At 29.0% G+C, this 20,822-nt stretch overlaps 1 protein-coding gene across 7 annotated transcripts in view; it reads right to left on the bottom strand.

Moving 5' to 3' along the window:
- The window catches only part of LOC129917120 (hemicentin-1), a 128,675-nt gene that overhangs the window by 36,772 nt on the left and 71,081 nt on the right, over positions 1-20,822 (bottom strand). For all 7 annotated transcript variants that reach the window (XM_055997470.1, XM_055997472.1, XM_055997474.1 and 4 more), the window contains exons 3-9: positions 20,378-20,510; positions 13,594-13,808; positions 13,094-13,204; positions 9,230-9,442; positions 8,907-9,076; positions 3,824-3,959; positions 3,156-3,292 (exon numbers count right to left, since the gene is read on the bottom strand). In XM_055997470.1, the coding sequence (XP_055853445.1) occupies positions 3,156-3,292; positions 3,824-3,959; positions 8,907-9,076; positions 9,230-9,442; positions 13,094-13,204; positions 13,594-13,808; positions 20,378-20,510 (1,115 nt within the window). The remainder of the gene's footprint in view (positions 1-3,155; positions 3,293-3,823; positions 3,960-8,906; positions 9,077-9,229; positions 9,443-13,093; positions 13,205-13,593; positions 13,809-20,377; positions 20,511-20,822) is intronic.

Here is a 20,822-nt window from a genome sequence, read left to right on the forward strand (position 1 = left end):
TACGTAAATTAGTTCTTTAAAGAATTTAAAATGTTTTTTTTTTAACTAAATTTCTTTTAAAAGTGTACTTTTTAATAAATTAAAAAACTGTAATGGTTTCGTATGAATAATTCTGAAACTGCGGGCTTTAAAAAAAAAAAAAAGAAAATCAGCTTCACCAGCAATTTGTCGTTGAATTGCAAATAAACTAGAAATCGTTTTAAATGCTTTATTTATAAAAGAAGTCCTGCTCTTCAAATCCTTACACTTACACTACGAATCTTTGGTTTTATAGGCTCAACATTTTTTTGTTGAAAGTGGATTTACTTTTAAAGCAAACTCAACTATGTTTTCAGAATAACTAACACAAGAATAGAATAAGTAGTATTTTCTGTTAACGTAAAACAAAACGAGTTTTTATTCGAAGTGATTGCATTCCACCTATGTATATTGTATTTTATGGTCATATATTTTTAAATAATTTAAGAAATAATTTTAAAAAAATCACTTCAAAAATCATTTCGTTACAAGGATAGATATTTCTTAAAAAAAAAAACAGATGCAAATACATTTTGGTAGGATTTTAGTATGATGTAAAATCTGAATTACAAATCTCGGATTATGATCGTAGGCAATAATTCATATTTAAAAGTCAGAGTATGACAGTCTTAACTTATTTCCCTTCTTTAGTTCTTCCAAAATCACATTTGAATTAAAAAGATAAATTTGGTCACTGTGGTGTATACGTACTTTTTACTCGCGTTATAGGTAGTATACATATATCAAGTTATGCATTCGTACAAAAAAAAAAAAGTTGAGATAGCATTTTTCCATGACATTACGATGGTAGAGAATGCCAAAAAAGTGGGTCCCGGAAGTCCGTCTGTCTGTCTGTTTGTAAACGAAGCTACAGCCTAAACGGATGAACCGATTGATGTCAAACTTGGTATGTGGAATTATTTGGCGACTCTACAGAGGGGTTTTTGGAATTAATTTTTTTGGACCAAAAATAACGGTACTTGTCATATACCGATTTTAGTAAAATTGAAATTGCTCAAAAACGGCTCCAACGATTTTGTTTAAAAAATTCAAATGTAAGTTAAAAAGACAAGGTCTATCTTCTAATAAAAATTTTTTTTTTGAAAATCATTATTAACGATACCTGCCATAGAACCGTTTTTTTCAAATCCGATTATCTTCGAAAGTTCTTATTCGATTTCAACGAAACTTTTTGTAGAGAAGCATTTATATGATTTTAGTATGAGCCAAAAATAAAATTTCCAAAAAATAATTTTTGGATTATTAAAAAAATTTTGAATTTTTTTTTTTTTAAACCAAATTTTCGAAAACGGGACATTGAATTTTTTGAAATTTTGTTTTTAGATGTTGATTAGTGATTTCTACAAAATGGCCTACCAATTTTATTTTAAAACTTTTTTTCCAAAAAATTTATTTATAAAAAATTAGTTTTTTAAAAAATGGCTCTACACAGAGAAAAATAGACCACATAAAATAGAACAAAAACAATAAGATTTCTCTATGGTTTTCATCCAAGAAGGAAACCTTATTAAAACAATCGGGTTTTCCTTATTGTTTTAAAATCTGCAAAAAAATAAAAAAAAACGATGACCAGGCTGGGAATCGAACTGGAGACTTCAAATCATTAGTCGCCCACCTTACCACCTGAACCAACCTGCCATGAAAATATTGATCGCGATTTTTGTTCTAGTGCTAAGTTGCAAAAAAAATCAACTTTTCAGTCAAATTTTAATAAGATTTTCTCTATAAAAATAATAAGAAATCTCCTTAAAAAAACCTTATTATTCGTTGATTTTAATAAGATTTCCCTATGAAATGTATGGACGGTAAAACAATATGGCAATCTGTTAGTTTTTAGCGGGTCATATTTTTCTCTGTGTAACGATTTTGAAAATTTTTTTTCTAAAAATGCATGTTAATATATCAATCAAAACTGCATACTTGTTTTGGAGGGCAATTTGATTTCAGATTTTATTTTATTTAAAAAAAAAACGAGTTTTATTTTATTTTTTTTTTTTTTTTTTGTACCCATATAGTAGGTACCTACATTTTCCAAATTTCTATATAAAAAGTCTTACAAAATTAAGCAACTTGAACTCTAAGAGCAAGTTCGTGCGACCCAGTCGTGCATTTTATTTTTTCTTGAACAATTAATATAAAATGCTAAATTGCTTTGATTTTTTTACATTTACTGTCAATTTTCTGAAATAGTTTAATTCTATATTAAGCTTTTTGAGTATTCGCCAAAATACATAATTTTAAAGCTTTTAAGGACTTTATTTTATTAATTTTAAAAGTGAATTTCATAAATTGTTTCCTTACATTTTTCAAGAAGTTGCACGTTGAATAAATTCAAATTATAATAAACTCAAATATAATAAACTCAAATATTCTCAGCATCTTTGAGAAGCAGAACAAGTGTGTACGTGCAAACTAGTCGTGCGTTGCGTTTTATTTTAAAATGAATTTATGAGTCTTAGTAAAAAGCTTTATATAAATTGTAACCCTTTTAGAGAGATCAAATATATGTATCATAAATATTGAAAAAAACGTATATCGTTCAATAAATACTGAACAACTTGATGCATGCATTTACACAAGAAAAGTCAAATAAACTTGTTAAGTTAAAGTTCGAATTTAGAATTACAATTTTGTATCTTTGCCAAATTAAGAAAACTTTGTTAAAAAAAGAAACATGAACCTAGAATCCTTAATGGTTAGGTTAGACCTACAATTCCATTTAAAAACTTAATATGCTAAATTGCATTTCATGTAAATCAACATGTTCAATTTAATTTCAAAAATTCCCTCAAATATTTTCTATAAATCATAAAAGCTTCAACCTAAAACTATATTTTTTTTTATTTTGAGCAAATTCAGTAGAAAAAAGTCAGCAAATAGACAGTAGATTGTAGACACACAAGACTCTAACTTTAAATGTGTAACTTTTTACATTTTTTTTTTTCCTTTCCACTATTTACTCAGCACTCAATTGAATATGTTTATGAAAAAATCCTACCAGCTTTTAAATTCTTCCCTTTTTATACTCGTGTACAATCGGCATTTATTTTAAATTTATGTATCTATAGGTACGAGGAGTATCTAGTATTTTATATATCAGCACAAAATATACTCACGTTTTTGAACCATGAATAAGTCGACACGGGTGGTCTTGCATCAGCTCTGCACTTAAATGTGACATTCTGTCCCTCCGCCCTTGTAACCACCCGACTGGGATCTTCGTTTGCCAAATGCACCGATACACTTGGTGGATCTGAAAATGGAATAAATGTAATGGAATGGTTAGAATAGAAAGCAAAATGCAACCCAGTAGCACAGAAAATTGAATTTCACTCTTACACAGAGACAAGAGAGTAGGTTAGTATAGTTTTTAGAGTATATTTGAATATTCTCTATGATGATGATGATGGTTCTGGTGAAAGTTTGTTAAGCTCAATTAAAACTCAAAAAGAGCCCAAAACATTTTACTGTCTACTCAAATTTAATACCTCAAATAACTTTTAATCAGAATGAATGAAAAGGTATTGCAATTATATAATTGGCCAAAATATGAATATTTTGTATTTTACAATGCGTCTGTGGAATGGAAAAGAGTATAAGAGATTGAAGCAATGATACAATTTCCAAACCAATAAGAATTCTTTGGTAAACAACAAGAATTTCGGATTTAGTATTTGAAGTTCCTCGGATACCAAAAGTTCCAGCAATTGGAATTTTTTAAATTTTATTTTTTTTTTTTCGTTTCAAAAATATTTGTATTAAATTCAAAGTAATTTGTACTTACATGCAACTCGGATTATCCTTTTGTCCTCTATAGCACCTCCAGAAAACCAGGGGTTCGATGCACGACACGTGAGCTCTGAGTTATCATTTTCCGAAGTTACTTTTAACGTTAATATGCTTGTGGTTAGATTAGAATCCTGTAAGAAAAATTAATGTGTTTGTGGTCATAATATAGCACAGGTCAAATACAATATAGGCATTTAGAAAAAAAAAATAATATTTTTTTTATTCTATAATGACATAAAAATAAAGTCAATACGATTGCTCTCAAGAAAATTTTTAGTGAAAGGGTGTTTTTTTGAAGGGTTGAGTTATGAGTGAAAAAGCTATCATAACAGCAGATATAATTTTGTTTTTTTTTTTTGAACTACTTGGTGAAAAAGTATAAGAACTAAGAAAAGTATCTTGAGTGAAAGGGTGTTTTTTTTTTTAACTAATGTGGAAATTTCGAATTAGTACGACAAAAAACTGAGACAAAAATAGTAGCTTAATGAAAATTGGTAAAAATGATGCATTAATTACAGAAACAAAGAATCAAGGCTGTCTATAAAAGTATTTAAGGAGAAAGGGTGTATATTGGGAAACCATGAAAATTCGCTATAGGTCCAATAAAATCAATGTACATATAAATGGAATTATTTATTAAAAATGTTTGTCTTTGCCATGGGAATTATGAATAAAATAGATAAGTGTAGGGGAGAGTGGGGCAGTTTTGAACACGGGGCACATTTGAACACTGCATATAACATTTTAGTATATCAATCTTTTTTAGAAGTATTTCGATATTTGAACCCGTCAATATGATATCCATAAATGTCAATGACTTTCCATCGTTATCTCGGCTGACTTTCAGATTTATAGGTGGAAGGTGGTTTTTATAGTGGTTTTGCATTATTTCAGTTTTTTAGTTGTAAGAGTTTAAAAAAAAATTGGTAGGTGATTTCAAAACGCAATACAATTTTTGTTAATGGTTAATGAATTTTAAACTAATTGACCGTGAATTTTTGAATGAATATATTAATGTTAAATATTTATTCAACATTTTATGTCGTTGACACAGTTGGGGCAGTTTTGAACAAGTATGGTGGTGCACTTTTGAACATGTTCAAAACCGCCCCGAGCAGTTTGTATCAGACATTTTAAGGATACTTGAATGTGTTTTATTTAATAAATCGTAATGTTCTTATACAAAAAATAATGAAACTAGCATTTGTGGGCAAAATTAAAGAAAAAATAGGAATATGTACAACATAATTGTAGATTTAAAAAAATGCCAGAATTCTTCAAGTTCTGCTAGACTGTTCTCGATGAGAACTCGATTATATACCGCTTAAGCGTTATAAAAATTAAAGTCAAGCTACCTACACCAATTAATGCTCCTGGTACATGAAGAACATCCGCTTTGTTAACATTTGGATTTAATGTCTAGAAATATATCTATATATATACCTATTGAAAATAAATCTATTTTACTGTGAGAAGCATAAATGGTATGAATACCATTTTTCTAAGATATATTTTAAATGAATTTTTCTTGGTTTTTGTTTTTCTTTTGAACTTATAAATGTGATAAACTGATAACTATAGTTTAAATTTTAATGTTATTTTTTCTGAGTTTTTATTATTTGTTGGTTAATTGAATATGACATAATAATCAATTTGGAGTTTTTGTATGTTCTTATTAAAAAAACTAATAAAAAGTTGATTATTTATTCATTACAACGAAACTAATACTGCTGTTCAAAAGTGCCCCTTCCATGTTCAAAACTGCCCCATACATGGGGCACTTTTGAACATAAGAGCCTATATTTTTAAAACATCAAAATTCAATATAATTAATTTGTTTAACTAACCAAATGTTCTTTGAAATCGAAGTTCAATGTTACTGTTCAATGTTAGTAAACTTTACAGATCAAGAAAATGAACATATTTCGTTCATGCAGTGGCGAAAGCAAAAAGTGTTCAAATGTGCCCCACTCTCCCCTATACATTTTTTTCATGTGTAAGGGCATTTTTTTTTTGAAGTGTGGACAAAATGTGGGTCTATTGAAAATACTAAGTAATAATAACGGTAGCCTATTGAAGTTCAGCAATTATGTTACTTTTGAGATTGAAAAGAAGAAGAATATTAAGTGTTTATAAGAAAATCATGGTTCAAAGGATTTGTTTTTTTTTTTTTTTTGAAAAAAAAAAAATTGATGGGTCACCCCAATAGAAATTTGTGGAAAGGTTGCATTTGGAATAAAGAGCAAGAATAATGAATAAAATTATTTTTGGTGATAAAGTGCTTTTTTCGAAGAGACAGTAAATTATTTAATAAGACCCAAAACCCCAATGAGTCGTTATAAGAAGAGACACCCTTTCATACCTTTTTTTTTAGTTTGGACAACTTTCTACCAAGTTTTATTGAAGTTCGGATTCAAAAATACTTTCTAAAAAAAAATTATTGGTCTTATTTTGTTAAAAAAATTACTTCAACTTGGAAATCGAAGCATATTCAAGATAACTGGAACGACTTCAACCTTTACCCAACTTAAATATAAATCGAAAACATCATATAAAATTATGCATTGTATCGTCCATCCACAAACTTTAAACAATGACGTGAACTTAAACTGGTATCTCATTATCTTAAAATTGAGGTATGTAATACATAATATATTAAATACAAGGACATTGTGACATAACTCGATGATATCTCAAGAAACCGCCATCGGCCATAGATTGTGGCTCTCTGATATCCAAAGTTTACTGCATATTGAATGTGAATGACATGATAATAGTTCCCACATAAACTGAATTATGTGCTGATGAATCACATAAAAATATATAAAAACAAAAAATACGGTTCTTGCCACATCTTGCAAGAACTGCGACAGATTGTATTTTTATATACCTACACTTCTAACAAGTCAACCTTTTATTAATAAATTTACTCTAAAAAACTTCTGTTTTTTTTTTTTTTTTTTCATTTTATTTATTTATGAAGAAGACTTGAATATTCACAAAACTTGACCTTGTGGCAAAGTTTTTTTTTTTTTTTTTTGTATAAACGCGTTAGAATTTTAGAGAGATACCAAAAATCCTACTTTTATGGGGTTTCGTGTGTATATAAACTTGCGGGTGGGTGGATAAATTATGTAGATGCATAAGTATATTATATTCATGGGGGAGGAAAAACGACTCTCTCTTTCGTTATGTTTTTTTTTTTTTTTTCTTTAAAAATGTCTACAGTGAACTAAAACGCTGTGCCATATTCCAGTCTTTTGATGTGCATATATTGCGCAGTATTTTTGTCAAAAATACGTACGCCATAAAATATAATGATATACCGCGCACAAGGGCTTAAAATGTGTAGTTTTGTTTTTGTTTTCTTTACATTTAATAAGCTTAGTTTTTTTTATATATAAAATCGTTCAAAAATATTATAAAAAGGAACAAGAAAGTCGGAAGTAAGTGAAGAAAAAAGAAGAAGATAAATTGAAAATTTTGAATTTTATGACCATTATATTTTTACCTAGGAATGAACATTTTGTTGGTTCTTATCAATTTGAGTATATGAGTATAAGAAAATAATTCTATATCTTTTATTTAATTTAAAGACTCATATAGTTTCCAAAAAAGTAATTTTTTACTTGTTCAAATTTGAAAATTGTAATTAGTCCAAGCCTTTTTTCTATTTTATTTAAAATCGTCATTAAAAATGGAAAATCTTTCAACCTCATACACATTTTCAAAATGACTATTTTAAATGACCACTTCAAATTTAATCGAATGTGTGTAAATTGGGACTAAGTTCTGGTCCGGTTTTCTGGTTCCATGAAAACTGAACGTAAGTCTGGAAGTGACATTAATTATTTGTTATAGTACTTTAAAAAGCTTTGGAACAAAATTTCAATAAAAATTTAAGAGCCTTTAAAGAAAAATTTCCATGTTATCATGTTTATCAAAAACAGAACTGATATTTCTTTTACAATACAATAATTCCTTAAACATTTTGGTTCTTCATGCCAGTTCTGATCTGAATTCTCTTCGTTTCCATTCTAGAATCTCTTGTACATATGTAGGACTTACTTGTGGGTTCCCAAAAGAATTCTCTCAAAATTGTCTTTTTGAGATCTAAGGTATTTCACATATTAGAAATACCAAAAAAATCCATCGAGTTACTCTTCAAGGAACACTTTTTATGGATAAAGGTTCTCCTAGCCAGTACCAACCAGATTTTTCTCTCCGAAATAAATATTTTTATAGAAAACTGAATTAAACGTTATGATGAAAATGTTTAACCAACAAGAATATAAAGATGAAGCTGATGTTTCTTTTCATGGAAATCGGATCATTCAATCCCAAGTTTAGTTGCTTCTTTAGAAATAGTCCTGGAAACCACTGAGCAAAAGAATCAGAATAACAAAAGACGAGATGAATACATGGGATAAAATTTAAAGTTTTCTCTTTAGAAAATTTGTTGGAATCACTTATCAATGCTTTATTTTTTCTTTTCTATTTTTCTGTCATATTACTTGCTAGAAAATTCACTCAGATCTCACTCATTTTATTTATTGTACTTTCTATAGTTTCATAAAGGAGGATTCTTTGCTTCGAAGTTTATGATGAGTTGTATAGGTCTCTCTTAAAATAATCTAACTTAACTTTTAGCTTCTTAGCTTTATCTTGGTATTTCAGCATAGAAACTAACATTTCTTAACTTATTTTCTTTGGTAAAAGCAAAACAACTGTGTACACTGTATAACCTATTTAATTTTAAAGTGTTAACCTACCTGGTAACTTTTCCTTTAACATTTCAAAATTAAACTTTTTGCCACAAGGAAAGTTTTGTAAGGTTGCTAGCAACTAGCTCCATAAAAATATTCGCTTTCATGTATAATATCTACTCTACACCTACATTCCACCTTCATACATTTATAAAATTCATACGTAAAGTCAAGAACTTTTCGTTAGACAAGCTAAAGGAATGACAAGTAAATGCTTTTAATACACAAAGCCTTAACTTTACATATATATTCGTATAACATTAATGTATGTATGTGTGTGTACATGACATTGTGTGGAATTTTCATTTATACCTCTCTATCACTATGTACGGTAACGTCAGCACTTCGTATAGGTTCTCCATCAAGCAACCATGTTATTTTCGCTGCGGGATATGATCCCCACGATTCACATCGCAAAGGCACAGGATGTCCAGCTGTAAGTAGGTCATTGGGCGTTATAATTTTCACTCGCACTGGTTTCACTGCAACGATATTGAAATGGGGGAGGAAAAGTTTATTTTATTACAACGTTCTTTTCAGTTTTTTTTTTTTTGTTTTTTTTTTTTTTAATTTCTTTGTTCAAAGTGGATTAAAAAAAAAATGTGGTAAGTAATTACGAGAATGATATGACTTACGATGAACTTGTATAGTGACATCTTTTTCTACTGGAGGTATGAGCCTTGTTCCCTGAGCTCTGCATTGTATCTTCGAACCATAATACTCTCTCGTCACTGTTCCAATTAGTAGTTGATTTACCATCACCGCAACACCTTCTTCTACAGATGAGTGACTGGCTCCAATCATTTCCTTATCATCTCTCCACCACGTAACCTTTGGTGGAGGCCGACCTATTTTAACAAATAAACAAGGTATTTTCGTTAATTAATAGTATTATAAATTGTACAATATAAAAGCTTCTTACATTACAAAAAAAAAGGAGTGGAAAAATGAAAATGCGAAAATTCAACAAACCAAAGTGCAAGATACGAACCAGGACAAAATTCATTTATTATTTCAAATAGAATTACAAGAGTAGGTATGGCATGGAATTCACAAATAAGTTGAACCCAATTAGCAGTTTATTTATTATAATTATTAAAATAACTCTACACTGAGTGAATTATGTAAATTTTGAAGCATTTCTACAGGGTTGAATAAACTTTTTAGTGTCAGGTTAAACTTTTTTTTAAATGAATGAATGAGACTTTTTGGGAATATTTTATAGGAAAGTTACGTGAACAATGAATGTTACAGATACTTTTCTTTTCTTATGACAAAAGCATAAATATGGCTTGTTTTCCAAGTTGCACACGTAGTTCTTTGCAATGCAACCATTTTTAGAAAAAAGCTAGAGTAATAAATTTCGTAATTTTTGACATTTCAGCACTAAATGTAATCATGTTAAGCAATTTCTTATTTATTTTTATCTGAACGACACATTCGTGTCAGCCATATTTGGAGCTACATATCTATGAAAAACAAAAAAAAAATATTATTTTTTCCACTCCAAAATCCAAATACCTTTAAAATTGCATTTTCAAACACACTGAAAATAAACTTTTTTTTAAAGAATATCCATTTTTACACCCCTACTGAAGTCATTTTAAAGTACACACATTCTAATCAAAACATTTGAAGGCGATTTTGAAAGAAAAATACGCTTTCCCAGAGTTGCAATATGACAGGTTGCCATAATTTCATTCAAATTAAGAACGAACAAAAGCGAAAACTAAGGTAATAAGAGATAAGAAGTATAATCTTAACAAATTCAAGAATTCTTTTTTATTTGCTCTATATGTATATTCAATTATTCAGTTCCAGCTTGTGTTTGTCAGGTTGAAAAGCTACACCAGAACAATGAACATGTGGAAGAGTAACAAACCCAACTAAATTTCAAAACTTTTAAGAACATGAACAATTAAAGATTACACAATTTCAAAATTATTTAAAATAAAATTAAATCCTTCAAAAACAGCTCTCACGAATTTGATTAAAAACAATTTAAAGAAATTAACAGTTTAAAAAGTTATAAGCCCGTGTTCTTGATTTCTGACTTCCTCCTTAACAACTTAAATGATTTCAACGAAAGTTATGCCATAAAATCGTTTAAGAAATCTTGATTTCAAAATTAGGAAAAATTAAATCTTGTTTTTTGAAGAATCAGTATTTTCAAAACGATCCCATAAATTTTGTATCTGTCCCGGATTTCGTTCTTAGAAATATTGTCACAGCATCAATAGGGAAAGTATTGATTTTTAAGGTTCATAATCGAAATGTGCATACAATTTTCGACAATGTTAAAATAATAGTTGGGTAGTATAATTTCTTTGCTGTCAGGCATTTCAATTGCTTTTATCGTTTTTTGATAGGTAAGAATGATCTCTTTGTTCTGTATTATTATCAACAACATAAATCTTAGACAACTGCTTCATATAGAAATAAGCGTGTAATTGCTTAAAAAGTTATCGATTCGCATGCATTTATAAAACTTCAATCTCATTTTCTGAAAAAAATTTAATTTGTAACTTAGAACCTTATCGCCTAACGCTAAAAATTTGGTTTGAGAAAAAAAAGAAAAATAATCAAAGGCGTAGGCAGGATTTTAATCAGGGAGGAGGAAACTTTTTCGAGAACAAATTTAGCATAGTTATTGTATATTTTTTTCTGGGTTCTCCGGAAATCTGTTAAATAGGTACAATTGTACAACCTCAATGATTTTCTCCTTTCTTTCCGAAACTAAATTTTTTTTTGTGTAGACTCTGCATACATCCTATAAGTTAAAACATTCAACAAAAGAAACCATAAATGAAATCGACATTAATGTGGAACATCATTGACATTTGCATCATTTCCGAGAATGCTTATGTAGGGTAAAAGCGGGTGAGATGGCATACCTTTTTTGTTTTTGTCTTTTTTTTCAAAGCAAACCACATTTCATATTTCTAACAATGCAAAAATGTTCTATATTCAATATCCAACGTATTGTTTGTTTTACAGAATTTTATATTTTAAATTTATATTTTTAAATTAATATAGAAAAAAAGTTTTAAAAAAACCATCTCCCCCTATAGGGTGGGTGAGATGGCGCATGAGTTTGTTTTAGATTTCTATTGCCAAATTCATTGCACAAATGGTTGAACGATGTGAAGGAGTCAAGCACCAATGCATGCCGTATAATAGATTGCAACTAGTCGTCTTTTTTTATAAAATTTGAACTTGGCTGAATTACTTAAAAAAATATTTGTAGGGTGATATGGCACATGCTAACACTATACTCAATTAAAAAATTCTAGTAGGGAATGCGCCATTTCACCCGCAAAAAACTGCGCCATCTCACCTTTTTGCGCGTAATTCATATTCGTAAGCACCCATAAAAAGCAGATAGAACTAGAGCTCAGATTTCACACGCAATGCATAACTTATACTCTCTTGTATGTATTGGTGTATCAAGGACATCTAAGATCCCAACGACTCACAAAATATCAGAACAAAAAAAAAAGGGCGAAACAAAATTTGAAAAAAATCATCACACGATTTGCTTTGAATTTTTTTTTTATTTTTTGTATCATAGATAAAAAAACGCATACTGGCTACTTCGATTTAAAATATTTAAAGACAGTTGAAAATATTTTTCATACATTTTTAGAGCAATAAATGTAAAAGATATTTAAAGTGCGCCATCTCCCCCGCCGCGCCATCTCACCCGCTTTTACAATAGCAAAATAATAAATTTTTACTAATCAATTATACTATCTCCCTATATTTTTTGTAATTTGAGACTGTTAGTTCAGATAGAAATAATCATTGTATTAAACTTTCTCCCTTCGCAAATACTGTGGCAAACCATCTTTAAATTTTACTAAAATCCCTATAAATTAAATACTTCTTCAAAAGACCAATAATATTTGCCTTACACCCTCTCAAAGATTTATACACTTAATGTAAAATTCAATTCCATAAAATAAATTGAATACTGAATCTTAAAGCCAACAGCAAATCCATAATCAATTCTAAATTTAATTATATATACAGCTTGAAGAGTTTCCATGGTTCCTTACTGTCTCATGTTTAAATGATTTATATTACCAAGTCCAAATGTCCTTACAAAATCCATTCATAAACAAAAAAAACAAACACAACAACCAGAAAAACCACCAAAGATGCATTAATAAAATGAATGACAAATTTCAACATTTAAATTGATGACAACGCTCAACAAGAGAGCATTTTTTCATCCCATTCTATCCTCTATCTTCCATCCGTAATCCATCCATCGATCCACAAAAAAGCACTGGATTCTGCACTTATTGCAATAAATGTTTATCTTTATTGTTCTGTCCAGAGATTAATTAAAAAGGAAATTTCTTCACACAACACAAAACGAACAACAAGCGAATGACGAAGAGAATATTCTCTATTCTATAGTACACAAAACACAACAACCACAAAAGAATAGTAGGAAAAATGTGACAAGGGTTTGACTTAAACAAATCACTTACCTCCCTTAACTTGGCAGCATAAAAAAAGTTCGTATCCTTCTCTGAACGGACCGGCCACTTGGGATATTTCCTTACCCTGTGCATCGAATATACGAGGTTCGTCCGGAGGAACTTAATAAAGAGAAGAAAATGAGAGGGGGGTTTAGAGAGTTAAAAAGTGTAGGTACATCAAAAGAATTAACAAAAACAAAAAATCGAAAGACGATATTAAAAGTTTAAACTTTTCTTAAGAATATAGATAGACTCGCACTCGTCCCGCATCGTACCCGGCCCAAAAGCCGAACACCAAAGTCCAAGACCAAGCCGAAAGTACTAAACAAGAAGCTCAGCTGAAATTCTATTAGAGAACCAATGAATTTTAAATTAGTTTCGGATCTTTTTAAATTTGTTTCTTTAGTTTTTTTTGTCGTCTTTTTATTTTTTATTTTCCTCTATTTCCTCATGACTATAATACAAACGAGAAGGAGAACGAAAATAAGAGTCCTTTTGTACAAACTTACCTACTAAAGTTAAATTTATTCTAAAGTTTCGTGTTGGTGAATTAAAAAAATCTATCCTACAACGGTAGACGCCGCCATCGGATGTCTTGACGTCGCTAATCTGCAATCTTGAATCTTTGGGGTCGTCGCCGATTGAAAAAAACAATCGTTGCCCCAAATCGCTAGCTATTGCTGAATGTGGTGCTAATTTGACATTTCCTCCGCGTGAATCCAAGCTAAAATGACAAATAATAGAAAAAAAAATTAGTATGTAATAGAATAGATCATTTTGATTTCAAATAGTCAAGAGGGGAATGTTTCCTCTTAATCGATAAATTTTTAATTTGGAAAACAAGAAAAAAATGGAAAAGTGACAGACAATTCAATTTTTATATTTTAAATGATTTTTTTAATTAAATTTAAAATTAGAACACATTTATAGAAAAAAGTAGAAAAAACTTGAACAAAAAATTGAGTTTGTGTCAGTCAAGGCCTAAAAAGTTTTATTTGATGATTTTCTTTTAACCCAAATTACAACCTAACATCTCAGAATATAAAAGTATCTTGAGTTTAAGAAATAATATATCATCTTTTAACCTAAAAAACTGAATTAATTACTTTTTTTTTTCTCCGCAACTTGCAATAGATACTAACCACATGCGGCTTGCATAACGTTATTGCAATGCATCATCATATATTGCCAGGAAATTATATGAAAACTTTCCCCATCACCACGACAGCGACGCCATGAAATGAGGTAAGTTTTTTTTTTCATTCAGAAGCAAAAGGGGGGAAAGCCTGTAACTGGACACTATTACCATCTTTAAAATTAATCTCATATTCTCATGGTAGAATGTAATGAACTTTTTCATTACGTCAAGGACCTATATGATGCTGCAGGTTTGCTTACATTCTATCCGGGGAACCCAGGGCCATGGACGTTCATTGACTTAATATCCCAGAGGTAACCGAAAGTGACGTGCTCTTGTGATGATGGCGGGGATGATGGCAGGTGCGGGCTTGGTTTCGGATAACACCAAAGTTCTTTTGGAGGCACCTAATGATGCTATCGTTCAAATTCTGTCTAGCCGGGTAATACGAGGACTTTTATGTCAATGGTTTTTTTTTGTCTTATTCGAGAATATATGAACCTTTATGTAAACAAAATAATGTTATGGGAGTGAAACGTAATAAAAATTGAAAGGTCACGTTTCTGTGTAACGTGTAAAATATACTAAGAGAACTATCTATTAATTTAAGCCAGAGGCTTTGCAATTAAGTTTGAAATAATAAAGCTAGCAGATGTACCAGCAGATGCTTACTTTTGGAAGGAGAACAATAAATTGAGGCAATATGCTTCAATATAATAATTTCAGTTACTTTGTTGTTTCCGAAGAAGAAAAGCGTGTAGCAAATCTAATAGTTTTGATTTTTGACAAGTGATTTATGGTTGTGGCCTTATAACATTCGACTCTTCATCAATATTTCAAAATTGTCAAAATTACAGAAAATTGTTAAAAATAAAACTCTAAGGGCCATTTTATTCACTCTCCATTAAATTTAAAGTCTCCATTAAAAAACGGATATTTTAAAATTTGTATGTAATTTGACAGATTTTTTATTTTAAATGGGGACTTTAAATTTAATGGAGAGTGAATAAATTGGGCCTAATTTCCTAATTTAATATTGTTTAGGTACCTTTTTTTAGTTTGACTTAATTTATAGGGTTGCTGCCCAAAATGTCATCATAGCAATTTTTAATAAATTTTATTAAGAAATTACATTTTTCGAAATGTTCTGTTTTCCACGAAGTCAATTGGAGGTGTTTTAAATTTTTGGACATTTAATTCAAACTATTCAAAGAATTGATTTTAATATTCAAAATTTCATAAGGTGAATTTTCCTTTGAACAATATGTTCATCAGCTAGTTGAAGTATCATAAATGTTTGTGGACAACATTAGTTTTGAAAGCTTTCTACAACAATGTTCAACAATCGGTTCATGTTCAAATGAGTATGACTGCATGTGCATATTGAATACTTCTTTAAGTTTATAATAAAATTGAGATGAAATTCTTTAAGTTCATAATATCATAATATTATTATGAGAAGCAAAGCATCCTTTGAATGAAGAATTACCATTGTTGAATGCTTCCACTGACACTCTTGGTGTGAAAAACTTGCGATTGGCAGTCTTGTTTCATCATCTCACAAAATTGTAAATAATTCGTTTAAAGGATGGAGGTTTTTATCTTCTGTAATAAATAATTTAAATTTATCGTTAGGTATGGGGTCAAAATTCTGCTGGGGTCAAAATTCTTTTGTCAAAATTCTGCTTTACAAAATTCTGCTTTTCAAAATTCTGTTTTTCAAAATTCAGTTTTTCAAAATTCTGCTTTTCATAATTCTGTTTTTCAAAATTCTGCAAAAAATTAAAAAAATGTTTGGAAAATGTTCAAAAGCGCGCGCTTTTTAACATTTTCCAAACCCTTTTTTAATTTTTTGCAAAATTCTATAAAATCATCTTCTTGAAAAATTATCTGTTTATTTGATTACTTACCTACATAATTTGCATTCTTTGAATGTATATTAATTTTTGTTTTATAAATGAATAACTTTGAAAATATTAAGAAAAGGTTTTGTAATACTAGTAGAGTAACTAAAGCAAATTATTAGGGAACCCGGCCGAACAGCTCTGATTTTGACGATTTTTTTTTCAAACGTAGGTAATTAAAAATACTTTAAAGTCTATAGATTAAAAATTGCCGGTGTTGCCGTATTGTTTTTTAAAATTAAAATTAATTTTTTTTTTAACAAAACCATTTTTTTTGCTTAAATTTCATAAAACAAATGATAGCAAAAGATTCTCTAGGTAATTTAAGGAATATATATATAAGGCAGTAAGAGACAATCTTCCATCGTTTAAGCGATAAATGCAATTTTCTAACATTCTGACCTCAAACACAAAAAAAATATTTTGAAAACAACGGCAACACCTACAATATTTTAAAATACATTTTTAAAAAGCCAGAAGCTTATTCTTATCTCTTAAATTTAAATCCATTAAATTTAATCAAGACTTTTTGAAAAAATGGTCCTCAAACTCAGAATTAAAAAAAAAAATGGTATTACAAAAATTTAAAATGACTTTTTTCCAAACTTTTTCTAATAAAATATGAATTTATTTAAAAAAAATTTTTGGCCATAAATATTATCAGTTTCGAAGCAAAAAAGGTAAAATATATCACACTTTTGAAAAAAAAAATGAAAAATTACTTCAATTTCAATGTTTTTTTTTATTAAAACTGAATTTTTGCATTGAAATGATTAATTTTCTCAAAGACTGTGGTAAATAGGAACTTTAAATTTTTGCTATTTAACTTTCAACAGTAAGGGTTATTAAATGAATAAAAAATAATTTTATGTTTAGATGTTGAACTTTAAAAAAATAAGTTACATTTTTTTTCAAAACTTTTATTAAAAAAAGTTCTTCGAAAATGAAATACTTTTTAATTTTTTTCATAAACCGTAATACATATTGACATTTCCTTTTATAATTTGAAATCATAATAAATGCAGCCAAAAAAATTTGAAAATAAATGCATTTTATATTACGACCAAGTTTAAAAAACGACATGTTAAAATTTTTTCAATAATTTTTTTTTTCAAAAATCTGAGTTCAATTACCATTCTTTCAAAAGCCGTTCATTCAATTAACTTAATTTTAATTTTACATATATGACTAAGCTTCTAGCTTTTAAAAAATGTATATTTGAATATTGTAGGTGTTGCCGTTGTGTTCAAATATTTTTTTTTGTGTTTGAAGTCAATTAATAAGAAAATTGCATCAATCGCTTGAACTGTGGAAGATTGTTCCTCACTCCCATATATTTTTTTTTTGCTTGAATTTCCTAGACAATCTTTTGGCATCAATTAATTTATGAAATTTAAGAAAAATTTTTGAAAAAATTTGTTTTTGTTCACAAAAATCTTCAATTAAATTTAAAAAATCAAAACGGCAACACCGGCAATTTTTAATCTATAGACTTTAAAGTATTTTTAATTACCGACGTTTGAAAAAAAAGATCATCAAAATCTAAGCTGTTCGGCCGGGTTCCCTAATATTGCCAATTTTTGAGCTTTAGTTACTCCACTATACTAAACATTTCCGAAAATAATTCAAAACTTTTTAATTTGTCAAATAAAGATGAATATTCAAAAATTTGAATAAGAAAAGGAATATCTTGTATCAAACAACATCGGTTCCAATAAGTTATAGATTTTATTTGAAAGAAAGTCAGTCTATGCATTTTAAAAAATATTTGCGACACTTAAACAAAAAAAAATTAAGAAAGTGCCAATGTTGAATTACATTAATGAGGTGTATTTTTCTTTAGTCAGCGCATATGCTATAAAAAAAACAGAATTCGCAGAATTTTTTTGTTCAAGTATAATGCTGGCAGAATTTTGAAAAGCAGAATTTTAAAAAGCAGAATTTTGAAAAGCAGAATAGAAAAAAAGCAGAATTTTGAAAAACAGAATTTTCTTTAAAAAAGCAGAATTTTGAAAAGCAGAATTTCGAAGCCAGAATTTTGACCCGATCCCTTAAAGTATAGTTCGTTCTTGTTGATTGTCATAGAATCCAATGACTCTATTTTTGTGAATTTAGTAAGTCATTTAATTCGAACTGCTTTTAATTATTGTAGTTTTTTTTTTATTAATTAATACATTAAAAGGCATTCTCACACAGTGTTTTTTTTTTAAATTCAAACATAGGTACAGCTTCTTTCAATTTATCTCAAAGTTAAAATCGACTATGTTAAAAATAAATTGTCAACTAAGATTAATATAGGTATTATTTCTATTGTGTTTTATTATTGCTAACTTTCGCCTTTCTGATCAGAAAATTGCACCTCGGCTCTTAGAAAAAAACTTTTTTTTTGTACATAGATGAAAAATTTGATAGAGAGAACAGAGCATAAAATGTACTGATTGAAAGAAAGCAATAGACCAGGCCCTTTAAGTCCACTGTTTCCAGTGCAAAAATGCTTTTAGAACTGTTACATTCCGATGGTTGAGGGTTCAATGCCGAATAATATCCTATTCATCACCAAACTGAAAGTATACCTACTGTAACGTTCGTGGACGACTTTAAAAAAAAAAGTATTTCTTCCTAGAAGTTTAAGTGAAAAAATGCAATTCAAAGTTTTAAGGATATTTTTTTTTTGGTGAAAAATTCAACACGAAATTTCAATCCCACTGAAAGGTAAACCACCAATTACGAACGAATATAATTGGAACGAATACATTGCATGTTGTTTGATAGCAATTTTTTTTCGTTTTTCTTTTGGTTTGTTTTTGAGCTGAAACGCCACTAACAAAGTATCAATCGCAAATTTATTTGATTTGGAGTCTTTGTGAGATGAAATTAAAAAAAAATCCAAAGAACTACGGACAAATGTTTGAATATGATGTGCGGATCCAGTTATAAAAGGTGATACTGCGAATTCCACATAAATATAAAAGGTAAAAAGATTCAAATTCTACAATGTGATTTATTTTTTTGATAAAGCACTGAATCAAAGCTTTATCATATGTGAACAGTATTAATATTACTCACACAAAACTTAATACGAGCTGTTCTCTCTGAGAATTGCTGGGCCGAAAGAATAATTATAATTAAAAATAAAAAAAAATTGAGAATTTTTTATTTTATATTAGAAAATCTAAAAAACGATACAAGAGTTAAATAAAAGAATATTCGAAATGGTTTGTGTATAGCTTTGTAATACTGGCAGGGCAGCTGCTTGTGTAATCAATTTTTATTGAAGGTTTTGAATGAACAACAACTTGTGTGTGTTACCACTGTTGTTGTTGTTCATTCAAAACCTTAAAAGAATATTTATTTATGGAATTTTGAGAGCAGTCTTTTTATTTAAATTGAACTTTCATAAAATAAAGCTTAGATGAAAGCAGCCTCGAAGCGTTCGTTGAGCTGAAGGAGAACCGAGAAAAAAATATTTTTTTCTCTTGATCAAATGGGACACCTAAATTTCATATAATTTAATCGAGAGAGATATCAAAAGAGAAGTGTTTTAAGCTCTAGTCATAACTGAAAATCAAAAGATTCTTGGAGGTGTGGTTGCTGAGTTATTTGCATCCAAACATATTTTTTCTTACATTCGGAGGCAGATATCTGCGGACCAAACATATTAAACTTGGACAGCTGTTTGAAAAATACTCATCGGAAACTAATTATTCAAGTTACTGACCAAGCCAAACTGGAAACTATCGTAATTCACGGTTTCATAAGCTCAATAAAACAAAAAAAACTATACCATTTCAAACTTTAATGAATTGGACTAATTTGGCACGTATACGTAAAAATGTCCTTTTTGGAAAATTAAATACGTCACTAGTTTACAAAAAAAAAAAAATTAACGAATAAGGCTAAGTACCTACTAATGATAACGAAAAAAAAAAAAAAACAAGCAAAAATTCCAAAACTAAAAAACAAACAAAATGAAAACTAAAAAAAAAAAAAAAAACTTCACCACTAAATGTCCCTCGTCTAAAAATCAATAAAGCGAACAAGAAAATCAAAGTCCTAATTATAATATTCATTGAGGACACAAGAACGTTAAAGCAAAAAAAAAAAAACACACAGAAAAAAAATGCTAATCAATTTTCTGAGTGGTTAAGCCCATTTGCCAAAGAGGCACACAAAACGACAAACGAATCGATTTACACAAAAAGTTTAAGTATTCATTCAACATTTGGAGTAAATAAAAGAGCAGTACAATACCTGTAGAGGGGAATTCCGGTTGTGTCCTTGAACCACAGAAGTAGTTTCACAGAATCCTGTTCTGTGGGTGGGGTTAAATCGCACGGAAGATCTACGCTCTTTCCCACAGCCGCCCACACAAGTCGTGCTGGAACTAAATGAATAAAAAAAATAAAAGAGAAAACTTATTAAAATTCATTTGAATATATACCTACGATACCTAAAGTATAAAAACACACTTTTTCAAAAAGGGAAAAAATACATAAAATGAATAAAAAATTCAAAGTCACTATGCCAGTATTTTTGGGGTATTCTTATTCCGTATATCAGGGACTTTGATGTATTAACTTAAATCGAAGTAATTTGATATTATTGGCATGTTAAAAACGTATAACTTAGGTTAAAGCAGTGATTTAAGGGAATTTCGAATCTGCTTTTATGGTTCTTGTTTTTTTATTTTTTTAAA

The sequence above is a fragment of the Episyrphus balteatus genome, chromosome 3 (assembly GCF_945859705.1).
Source record: "Episyrphus balteatus chromosome 3, idEpiBalt1.1, whole genome shotgun sequence".
NCBI lineage: Eukaryota > Metazoa > Arthropoda > Insecta > Diptera > Syrphidae > Episyrphus > Episyrphus balteatus.